This window comes from Xenia sp. Carnegie-2017, unplaced genomic scaffold (genome assembly GCF_021976095.1).
Source record: "Xenia sp. Carnegie-2017 unplaced genomic scaffold, XeniaSp_v1 HiC_scaffold_20, whole genome shotgun sequence".
Taxonomy (NCBI): domain Eukaryota; kingdom Metazoa; phylum Cnidaria; class Anthozoa; order Malacalcyonacea; family Xeniidae; genus Xenia; species Xenia sp. Carnegie-2017.
Window position 1 is genome coordinate 2,819,503 of NW_025813483.1, and position 12,684 is coordinate 2,832,186.

Sequence of the window (12,684 nt, forward strand, 5' to 3'; positions counted from 1 at the left end):
AATTTGGTCAAGTGTTCTCACGTTACGTGCTCGTTATCATTTTGTGAAGGATGCATCAAGCATTTTAATGACTTTCTTCGGTGTAGGCTTTCCTTCATTGTAAAGACAAAAATCTATGCGATACTCTGGAATTCTGCACTAATCTTCAACAATTGCATCAGATTCCATCCGTTGCAATCACTGGTAAAATATTGATTCCAGGGTTAGAAAAATTACTTGATCATAAAACTAAATGGCATTTTCAAATCTTGAAAAAGTTTGACGTAAAATAATATTAAATATATAATTTAGTTTTGACTATGTTGATTAAATCTACTTCATTCAGTAGCTAAATAATTGCAGGCTACCAACATGTATGAATTGCGCAATTTTTAAAATGTATGCATTGTATTTAATAAACGCAGTGTTGGGATGTACCCAAAGCCAAGAAATGAAAAGAAACGTGAATATTCATGATAACTACGATAAATAATGTTATGACAAATGTCTTCACTTGGCCCCAAATGTGGACACTGTTTTTTCCAAACCAAACGAAATGGAGGAAACCGGCGGATCCGGTAAAACCCTCCAATAAAAAGAAAAATAAAAATTTAGAAGAATTTCCTCAAATTTTTGTAGTGTTTTATGATGTTTTATATTTTTGTTGTTTTCAATGATCCCGATGATCTACTTTAACATGCAGCGTAGTCAGATCGTGCGTCTTATACAGTCGTATAAAAAATTTAATTTTACGAAGCAATAAAAATGTGGGCTGACTACCCTATTGACAGCAAATATTTTTTGTTCGTACAAAAGAAACGAAAACTTTTGTAGAGCACAAAAAATGAAATAGTGCAGAGTGTTAACAAAAATTGTAATCAATAGACGAAAAACGAAAACTAATAGCAGCTATATATAAATCATGTATAAAAATTATTCAGTACGTAGGGACCTGACCATTCACCTGCCCATAATAATTAAAAATGAAACGACTAAAGAGACGTTATGACTTGCACAAAAACAATTTTTGATGTCTGCTAGATTTTATTCCATTGAAATTTTCTATGTTGCCTCATTAATTAATAGCTGGCTTTCACTCGTGTGTTTTGTCAGAAAATTTAACAATTGTGAACATTTAGTTATACGGAAATTTTTAACGGTCGAATTTGAAATTGCGTTATACTGATAGATATTATGGATAAATAAATTAGCAAGTGTGCATCTTATAATAACGACGCTTGTTTCTTGGTGTTTCTGCCCGACTTCGTCGTTCATTCATTGTTCAGTTAGAAGGCCTACAGACAAAGCTACTAAAAAAAAAACACGTTATAAATGTCAGCATAATGAAGGAACAAAAACAGAAATTAATTATATTGAAAAGAACAAAACTTTAATACCTGATTTCCAAGGGTTGTCCTGGTCAGTTTGATCCAGGCGACTTGGTCGGTCTCTTCCTCCTTTTTTCATCGCGTAGTTTTTACGTTGTATCGTTGAAATTAATTGTAAAATTTTTATCTTAGTAATTCAATGAACCCTACTTGCATCATTGCAGTTTTCTTAATAAACGTTAAATAAAATTACTAAAAAGTAGCGAGTGAAAGCCAGCTATTTTCTCACAGCAAGTGACATCTTTTATTGACACTTTTTTAAGTTGGGTGTTTTCATGGTTAAGTTTCAAATTATAAAGATAGACCATCAGGATCCTTTTTAACTATCTCATGCAGTTACTCATACAAGTTAATTTTAACACTTATATCTACTCAACTTACAAACCACAAGATATAGATCGTGTTTTTCCACTCGCTTGTTTTCCATCTTCGTAGAATGTAGTCCATTTTTATAGTGCAATCACTTCAATGTAAATGTTCATACGTACATATGCCGTTATGCGATGTCCATTCAACATGTCGCTACCATTCCATACACGAAGTAAGGAGCATCATCAACCAATAAAGAAGCTACTGATATGATGAATCGCCATTTCGATTGACTACAATTCATAATGCACTGTTATGGTAACTTCAAGCGAAGGAAAAGCGACCGCCCTTCAATACCCTAGTTATATCATTACTCAAAGAATGCTTAGTGCAGAGTTGATCTTCTGTGAGTATCAGTTCACCACTTTTAGGTGGGTTCATATAACAATGGGGCCCATCATCATTATATGAACAAACAACTGACATCAACAAAGAATCCAAACTACAAATGAACATTCTTGGACATGAATCACCATGACACATGAGTAATGACAAACTAGTAAGAGTAATTGAAGTGAATGACACAGGTGGTAAAGGACTACAACTCCATTCTTGTGGGATCTACAATATAAGAAAATATGAAACACATGTATGAGATTTCATGATGAATAACTCTGCATATGACGTTAGTTTGCGTTTTAAATTCTTAATCAGATATATTGAGAATGAGCAAATTGTTATGTTTTCTGTTTGACTATTTAAACGGTAGAACATTCACCTTCATTGCACGAATAGCTTTAGTGAGTTGAGTTTGAACGATGTAACAAGTTTCACACGATCAAAGACTTATAATCGTGATGAAAGCTACAGTGAAAGCTTTCAAATTACGAGGCCTACACTAAGACCAGTTCATTATTCCATGTAACTCATACTTCAGTATTCGTCAGTAAAAGACAGAATTTACCTTTCTTCCTACAACGTTAAAGTGATTGTTGAAGTAAACACACGAATTTAACAGTCAATCGAAATGTGACGTTAATTGGCTCTTTGAATGTTTTCACAAACACAACAAGTAATCCTTCAATGCGTTTTAAGGCCGTCAAACATCGCATTTTACATGTGCCGAATGTATTTAAGACAAAAGATAATAAGGAATTTTATCTCATTATCTTTTCTTTTAAATGCATTTAAAAGAAAAGATAATGAGATAAAATTCCTTATTTGATAATGAGATAAAATTCCTAAATGCATTTAAAAGAAAAGATAATGAGATAAAATTCCTTATTATCTTTTGTCTTAAATACATTCAGCACATGTAAAATACAATGTTTGAAACAGGCCTTAAAAGCGCATTGAAGGATTACTGTTCTTTGTGGGTGATTATGTTCTAAGGAGCAATCACAATAATACCTACATGACGTCAATTAAAGAAACGTTAACATGTTTAAATTCGTGTGTTTTACTTCAATAGAAATACAAAGTCAAATGACTACCGCTATGTTGTTGAAAGTTAAATATTCATGGCAAATGATACCATGTAGTCATAATGGACTTTGCTCTAAATTTGACAATTTACAAGGTGTAAATACTGTGAAATCAACTCTAAAATCTCGCAAGAAACCTTTTTCTCAATGACCAATGAACGAAAACGGTCACTTTTAATGTCGCGTTGGAAATGGGATCTTGGTAGATAAATGAAAAATGAACTTTAATGAACTTTAATGACTAACAATAGTTACTCCTTATAGGGCTTTTCAGTAGCTATTTACAAAATTGAAAACATATACATATTTGACTTATAAATGTTTGTAAAAAAGACTATTATTAAAACATTTTAAAGATAAAAAGTAAACATTACAAGATGGGAACTACAAAAGATCTTTTTTAAAGCTTTCTTAAAAGAATCAAGACGGGAATTTTTCACATTCTGTCTAAATTGTTCCACAATTTGACTGCCCTATATGAAAATGTGCGTTGGCCCGTTGATATTCTGAACCTCGGAATTTGAAATAGGTCTCATTTATGGTCTGATCGTGAGGACTCTTATGGAACTTTTGCAGAGATATTCATTTCAAGATCTTACAACGTCAAGACTAAGTCCCGATAGTCTGTGACACTGCTGAACACTTCCAGTTTAATTGGCGCAAGAGTAAACATGGCCGAGTTTTGCCCTAACGATTTTGCAGGCAAAGTTCAGCAGCAGTTGAAGTTTTGTCATATTTTGTTGGTGGTGGCCTGACCACACGGACGAGCAATAAAACATTTTGCTGAAAACTAAGGCAGACATGATTTTCAGAAGTGTTGTTTGGTCAAAACTTGAAAACAAGTGTTGTTTGGTGCCACAGGAAAACAAATAGTAAAATATCTTCGCAAAGTGAAAGTTTTAATGAGAAAAACATGTTATTTTATCATTATGAAAATGTTATCTATGTTCTTTTCACATGCTTTCCTTGACTTTGAAAAATGTTCAAAAAACAATAATTTTACATGGGTAAACAAAGAAATTGTTCCCGTGAGATGAAACGTAACATGTAAAATTTACCTTCCATCTTTACTAAATGATGTTTGTCGAACGGCTGCTGTACATTTAGGATGAGAGAGAACTTTCTGCCTGTGTGGGAATTAAACAAATAAAACAAAGATGATTTATGTCTTAATGAACATGGTGCTACCTGAAGCAAATAATTAAAGCCAAATCTACATCCAGATACGCGAGATTACACGCAGACACGCGTGTTTAGTGTTTCGAGATTCTCAAGGAGGAAATTGATTGACTACACATGTCCCCGGAGTCCTCGTCATCAACAGGACCATCCACTTGAGGCATACGTAAAGGTGGTTTCCAGTCCATTTCCTCTTCATCCTCGAACTGCAAGTGAAGAAGACAGCTACTCAAAACTTTAGAGAAGATTGATTGTTTTTCATTTAAGATGTTTACAGTGTTTGCACAGGATTATGAAAAAGCAAGGAGACCTTTTGGAGAACTCAGTGATGACCAGAGTCAAAGGCTTCCACCTGCTCCAAAGTTCTCACAAACGTCTCCGAGGTTTGCATAAGCCTGTGTAAACACGAAAAACATTTTTTCTTTCTTTTATAAAACAACGATAATACAAAACAGGCAAATTTAAAACAAATGTTTTAATTTTTCCTGTAACATGTATTCATGATTGATTTGGAAGTTCTCTTTGATTGATTGTAATTGATTGAGATCAGATAGGTTCGCTCATGCCAAGTTTTCTAATGTTAACTCAACTATAGACAAATCAACGCATGCATTTTTCTGCCTTTATTTTATATACAAAAATGGATACTTTTACCTTTGGGAATCATGTTCCTCTTCATCATCTTTCCAAAATGGCTGTAACATTAATATTGATTCTTTATCTTCATCAATATCTTCATCATGTTCATCATCACTACCTTCTCAATAAACAATAAAGTAAAAATAAAGTTTTTGCTAAAATGAAAACAATTGCATATCACTTTTTCAAACGATATGCAAAAAACGTCTTTATTGTTTACTACCACATAAATTGAAAAAAGTTTTTAAGCTTAATCTTTACTGATCTTTACTTTATAAACGAGTGTTGCAATACATTAAACACGCTTAATACCAATGTCTAAAATTCAAAACGTTAGCTCACCAGACTGGGAAGTCTGTCAACAGTCATCATAAATGGTGCTTATATGCTTATGACAATAGGGGTGTAATACACTACCGCTCGCGTATTTGTTAACATAATTTTTCGTATAATACGCGTATCATTCTCGTATCATACGCGTATCATTCTCGTATCAAACGCGTATCATTCTCGTATCATACGCGTACCATTCTCGTATCATACGCGTATCGTTCTCGTATCATACGCGTACCATTCTCGTATCATACGCGTATCTTCCTGTATCATATGCGTATCGTTCGTATCATACGCGTATCGTTTCGTATCATACGCGTATGTTCTGTATCATACGCGTATCATTCTCGTATCATACGCGTATCGTTCTCGTATCATACGCGTATCGTTCTCGTATCATACGCGTATCGTTCTCGTGTCATACGCGTATCGTTCTCGTGTCATACGCGTATGTTTTTCGTATGATACGCGTATCATACGCGTAGCGTATGTTAACAAATACGCGAGCGGTACTGTACATTATTAATGTCAATTTTTGCATTTGCGTTGTTTTATAAACCGTTACGTACTGTTTTTGACATCATAGCTATTTTCAGTATTTTCGGTAAAATCAGGAAACATTTTGATTTTGATTCTTAAAAGAAGACAAAAAAACTTAAATAAGCCAAATCACTTTTGCACAAAAAAGAGATAAGAATAACATGCGCAAAAAATTTCTCTCATACATTTGTAACTGGATAAGCGGTTGTAACGAAAAACACTGTCGTAAATCATATGAATTTGTTCACGTTTAAAAATATTAATTTAGCAATTACCGCTGTGTAATAATTAACGTAATATCGATGTCATTATGCCTCTAAAGAAACACTTTTGTCAAAAAAAATTGCACATCGTATTTTCTCAACTAATTCGCACACTGAATACGATCTAAAGACAAAAAAGTTGAATTTTTACCTACGTATTGTTAACTGTTAAGTAAAAGAAAATTAAATTTTTACCTACGTATTGTTAACTGTTAAGTAAAAGAAAATTAATAAAGGAGCAGTTGTACACATCTTCATGTAACGATGACAATGTTTAAACTTAAGAAAACATGAAATTTTATACACTAGAAAACTGCTGCATTTTGGGATATATAAGTCAGAGCCTCATAAATCATAAATACCATGACAATATAAAATACGTGAAATGTACTGTGAGTTATATGATGTGACATGTATTTTTTTGTACCTTACCTTGTGAAACAGTAAGAGCAACTTGTGAAGATAGTCCAATATCTCGTCTTTGTTGTCTTTCATCTTCCCACATAGCAGTTATACCAGGATTATGACCAATACAACCTTCATAAACATAATAAACTCATTAAAGATGTATAAACAGTAAAATGAAGACATAAAGATAAGTAAATTTTACTTTCAACATTTATTTGATTCAAGATGACTTCAGCAATTACATCAACTTCAAGTTCACAACGACTGACTTTTTTAACAGTAGGATCCAGGCATAAATTTCTAAATAATGACAAATAACAAACATTAAAATGATGAATATCAACTGTAAAGATAGTTATCACAAAGAATTATTTCAAAGTTAAACTAATTTTTAAATGTAAATTCTGTAATCTGGATTGAGCATTGACTCTAAATCTTGGGATAAATCATACACATGTGTCAAATTTAGGATTAAAGATTTACACAAATCCTTTTGGTTTCAATTAATCTTCAAGTGTAAAATATATGAATCAGACAAACCTAGGAATAGTGTCTTCATTCCAGTGTTGAGATGAAGGAAAATTGAGAAATGAATTTGGAGATGAACCATGAAGTGGAATTGATTTATTATTATATGAAAGATTTTTATCTATAAAATTCAATTTGATGGTAAATAATCATTTGTGGTGTTAGATTTTTATAGAATGCTGAAAAATCAATAATGAAACTTTCCTGTTTTTGAAGAAATTCCTCTAAAATGAACTTTTCTTACATGAAGTAAGTTCATACCATAAAGATTGTAATCAATTAGAAACTAAAATAAACGATATTTCAATATAATTCTTATAATGTAACTTAGTGAAAATCTATAGAAGTTGACCATCCAGGTAGGAAAAGACTAAAGAAGGTCAGTGGCATTAGTGTTGAATGACATTTTAACATTGTTACCAGTAATCATCTCATCTAGATGTGAAAACATCAATCAAGACTACCCCAACAGTCCTTCTCAATACTGTAGTATCCTTTATGATCAACATCAACAAACATGCAGCTATACTTCCACAATGTGTTCAAACCATTCACTTTATTGACAAAATGTTTTGCACATGAAATTTACAGCTATAATCCATAATGGAATGTTTTATTGGGCACCTGAGATCTGATGTATAATTATAGCAAAGTGGGCACCTATACATGCAAATGTTGCATCTCTGATGTCGGTAGAAAAGTCAGCCCATTTTTTACTCCTATGTACAATACAAATATTGCTTTAATCAATTACTTTGAAAAACAATGAATGAGATTAATTTCTAAAGAAATAAACAACAAACTTTGCAGGCCTTGCCCCTGTCTGGTGCACAGTTTACAAACTAACCACTCCAGTCTGGGTTATAACAATCAAAGATGTGTTTTTCCTCATTAATAATAAAAAACAATAATTACCTGTAGAATATAAGGAACATGAGCTTCGTGTGGTTGAAATGACTTGTTCAATATAGCTCCATTCTGAAGAAGATCAACAAGTCTGAAAAAATGAAAAATTTTGATGTCGTTTTATGTTAGAACAACATGAAAAATATATCTTACTTGGGAATTATTCTTGGATTGTACAACTCCATCTTAATAAACTCTTCTTCGTTCTCATGATAACCATAAAATGGTCTAAAAATAAAATCATTTTGGGTGAATAATATTGAAACGTTATTGGGTCGAAAATGGAAGATTTTGTATTGTGATGTAAAGAAGAGAGTAAAAAAGATTTAATAATAGTAAGCTTTGTCAACATGAGGAGAAAACAAGGAAAATAACTTACATTTTTTTAACAATTTCAGTTTTATGAACATATTTCATAGAAGATGATGTTCTACCAAACGCAACTTGAACAGCAAAGTCTACACTTGTCGTAAATTGTTTCAGATATTTATCTGTGGGTTTAGTTCCATCGTAAGGTATGTATAAGTAAGGAAATACTTGATGAATATGAACACAAGTTTTCTGTCCACCAGGAGTTGAGCCAAATATCCTCAAAACTGGAACACGGTTAACATTCGCCTCGCGAAATTTAGAAAACAAAATATCTAAGCCATCTATAGGTTTTCCCACGTAAAAATCTGCATCTACAATCCTAACACATAACATTCTGTTGTTCCAAATAAGAAAATATATCGTCAATTAAGATTTTTGAAAGACGAAAGACGAGAGTTGAATCCGCCATATTTGTTTTGATTATAGATTAGCCAATCAAAGATTTTATAATCAAACCCTTATACCAAGTCATCGTAATCACCTTTTTGGGATTAGATGGGATTTAGAAATCTTCCAAGGGTGAGCATGACTTTATAGACCTCGCTAGAAAGGCTCACGCGTTTGACGTTAGAAAATATGCTCCCCAGAAGTTCATGTCTTTCTTCATGTCTAACTACGACACTATATGTAAAGGATTTCTGCTTTCGTCGAGCAAAATAGTGTCCGCATCCTGATGTTTTTGTCCCGTACACCCATGTCAATACTGAAAATTAATAATAGTTAAATGTGTACAACATTTATGAGTTGATTGAGTTGAACTGAAATTAAATTTGCAATAAAATTTCAAAATCAATCCCTGTCGTGTATATTTCAATTATAGCTAAAATATAAAATTTGCTCATCTCATTTTATCGTCTCGCTGTTATGAACAGAATTCAATATTTTACAATAAAAACAGCAGGTGATTAAAATCAAGCATTTATTTAACATTCCAGTTTCTTTATTATCAAGAAAAGCAAAAACATCATGTAGATGGTTGCGTCTTCATTAATCTTTCTAAAATTGTTAAGGTATGTTGATTATAAAGTTCACCTATCATAGTGTCATTGTTTCTTCTTATGTCTATAATTTTGTTATATTTGTCATAAAAAACCTGAATGTCATTTTCGTGGTGGAATTCGCACTTCATAAGTTTTATATTGATATATCTGTTGATTTTCGTGGGATTTTCCCAATAACACATTCGATAATTCATCATTTCAAAATACTTACCTTTCTTGCATTATCATCAGCAATTAATTTCGCTAGTCTTTTCAAATAACATTGTTACGGCAGGGCTAAATATCAACAAGATGAATCAAAATCATGACACGTCAAAGAATTTCAGTTATGCATATCATACATGCGGAATGATTTTAATTTTATCTAACATGGCTTTTATCAAGAAGAATTTTTTCCTCTTTTATACAGTCATCTATCTCTTTATCTTATTCGTACCACAGATGATGACATAAAAACGTTTTGCTAGGTATGTCTTTAGAAATTGCGCCTACTTGGACTGAAAACTCATTTCTTCACGTGATAGTACACGTGATTTTTTTCTGGTCTATATTTGTTCAACTTGTTGTAAGATAGACTATTTAAAATATTTGTTTGCATCAAAGATTCACAAAATGACGAGACTTTGCATGATGAAGTGTCAAGTCCAAACGCTGTCAGTTTTGTAGTATCTATGATTACTGAGATGTGACAAAATTATTCTAAATTAGAGACTTCGAGATTAATTACTCTGATATTCCCTTCTTAAATAAAGATTGCCCCTAAAATCTTGAGCCCTTCAACTTTTACTTGCTTCTCACAGCCCGGATCAGATTATTTGTTTATCCGTATCAAAAGTTTACAAAATGACAAAACTTCATTGACCACGTTTCAAAGTTGGAACGCTGACAATTTTAGAGAAGCTCTGTTTATCGATTTTCTTAACTTCCTAAATTATAAATCTTTAATTTTTGAGCTATCTTACTTGTATAAGGCTTGCTGCCCCGTCTTCCTTCATGATTATTTCAGTTAGTTTGCATGTAAGTCCGGATGTTCAATAATTAAACAAATAACAGTAAACTGTGAAAGGTTTAGTGGCATAAAGCTTCCAAGTCAAGACTTCTTTGTGTTTACTTCAGTCATAGCTAAAATATAAAATTTGCATTTCATATTCAATTGGGTATGAACAGAATACAATATTTTACAATAAAAACAGCAGGTGATTAAAATTGAACATTTATTGAACATTCCAATTTCTTTATTATCAAGCAGAAGCAAGGGCATCATGTAGATGGTTGCGTCTTCTTTAATCTTTCTAAATTTGTTAAGGTATGTTGATTATAAAGTTCACCTATCATAGTGTAATTGTTTGTTCTTATGTCTAGAATTTTGTTATATTTGTCATAAAAAACCTGAATGTCATTTTCGTGGTGGAACTCACACTTCATATGTTTTATATTGATACATCCGTTGATTTTGGTGGGATTTTCCCAATAACACATTGGATAATTTATCATTTCAAAATACTGACCTTTCTTACATTATCACCAACAATTAATTTCACTAGTCTTTTCAAATATCATTGGTACGGCGAGGCTAAAAATCAACAAAATGAATCAAAATCATGACACGTCATAGAATTTCAGTTATGCACATCATAAATGCGGAATGATTTAACTTTATCTAACATTGCTTTTATCAAGAAGAATTTTTTTCTTCGTTTATACAGTCATCTATGTATTTATCTTATTCGTCACACAGATGATGACATAAAAACGTTTTGCTAGGCATGACTTTAGAAATTGCGCCTAATTGGAGTAAAAAGCTCACTTCTTCACGTGATAGTACACGTGATTTTTTTCTGGTCTATCTTTGTTCAATTCGCTGTAAGATAGACTATTTAAAAAATTTGTTTGCGTCAAGGATTCACAAAAAGACAAATTTTTGCATGATGAAGTGTCAAGTCCAAACGTTGTCAGTTTTGTAGTATCTATGATTACTGAGATGTGACAAAATTATTCTAAATTAGAGACTTCGAGATTAATTACTCTCATATTCCCTTCTTAAATAACGATTGCCCCTGAAATCTTAAGCTCCTCCCCCCAATTTTACTTGCTTCTTACGCCCCTGATCAGATTATTTGTTTATCCGTATCAAAAAATTACAAAATGACAAAAACTCATTGACAACGTTTCAAAGTTGGAACGCTGAGAATTTTAGAGAAGCTCTGTTTATCGATTGTCTTGACTTCCTAAAATGTAAATCTTTAATTTTTGAGCTATCTTACTTTTAAAAGGCTGGCTGCCCGTCTTCCTTAATGACTATTTCAGTTAGTTCTCATGTAAGTCCGGATGTTCAATAATTGAAATAAATAATAGTAAACTGTGAAAGGTTTATTGGCATAAAGCTTCCAAGTCAAAACTTTTTTGTGTTTACGTCAGTCATAGCTAAAATAAAAATTTGCATTTCATATTTTATTGGGTATGAACAGAATTCAATATTTTGCAATAAAAACAGCAGGTGATTAAAATCAAGTATTTATTGAACATTTTAATGATGTAGCAAATTTCTTCTTTGCACGTTAGCACAAAGCAGTTATGCGTCCGCCGGTTCTCTATGGGACTGTATACTATCTAAAGCTAGCGCAGTCAAACACAATTCTCAAAATATCATCAATTTAATTTTCTGATGATGATGATTTTGGACTCTCCTGTCGGGGCGACAGATGAGTAGGCATGCAGGTCAATCTGCGAGAGTGGGACCTCATGTGTGAATGGAGGCCAATTTGTGATGCCCACGAACGTCCGCAAACGCTGCAGGGGTACGAGACAAGAATGGCAGAGCGTTACTTCCTTCGGGCCCTCTTCTCCTTGATGGCGGCTGCTCTACCGGCTTCGAAGTTCCGAACGCCCTGGGAGCATAGATGCCTCCACTGCATCGGAGTTGAGCTTTAATGATCAAGCTCTCAATGCTGGGGAGTCCACACCTTTCAAGGACTTTAAGGTTGGACACTTTCTCCTGCCATTTGATGCGAAGGATTTTTCTCAGGCAGCGCTGGTGGAACAGTTCCACGTGTTGTATGTGCCTGCGATAAGTGTTCCAGGTTTCACAGCAATACAGCAGAACACTCAGGACCACAGCCCTGTACACAGCAATTTTGGTGACGATCTTGATGCCGTGTTCCTGCCAGAGTCTTCTCTTTAGTCTGCCAAAAGCAGCACTGGCCTTTGCAATACGCAGCGTTACCTCTGCGTCCAGGGAACCATTGTTGCTGGTGGTGCTGCCAAGGTAGCAGAACTTGTCCACAGTCTTGATGTTGGTGTGGTTAATGATGACAGGAGGTGGTGGTGAGGTGTCACGAATCTGGGATGGTTGAAG

The 12,684-nt window shown here is 33.3% G+C and overlaps 1 protein-coding gene and 1 long non-coding RNA gene across 3 annotated transcripts; both read right to left on the reverse strand.

Moving 5' to 3' along the window:
• Positions 1-2,276: 2,276 nt before the first annotated feature.
• LOC124442890 lies at positions 2,277-4,442 on the reverse strand. Of its 2 annotated transcripts, none has more exons than XR_006947415.1 (3): positions 4,378-4,442; positions 4,219-4,287; positions 2,277-2,297 (listed from the first exon to the last, which is right to left on the reverse strand). It is a non-coding gene; the product is annotated as an uncharacterized LOC124442890 (long non-coding RNA). The 2 variants fall into 2 exon arrangements; XR_006947416.1 differs by having other exon boundaries at positions 4,349-4,442.
• A 547-nt stretch (positions 4,443-4,989) lies between these two features.
• LOC124440967 (DNA polymerase zeta catalytic subunit-like) lies at positions 4,990-8,740 on the reverse strand. Its single transcript, XM_046991391.1, has 8 exons — positions 8,336-8,740; positions 8,110-8,184; positions 7,966-8,047; positions 7,255-7,336; positions 7,063-7,171; positions 6,725-6,822; positions 6,547-6,651; positions 4,990-5,096 (listed from the first exon to the last, which is right to left on the reverse strand). Exons 1-8 carry the CDS (start codon positions 8,659-8,661, stop codon positions 4,990-4,992), a joined length of 984 nt encoding a protein of 327 aa, XP_046847347.1. The 5' UTR covers positions 8,662-8,740.
• Positions 8,741-12,684: the final 3,944 nt, after the last annotated feature.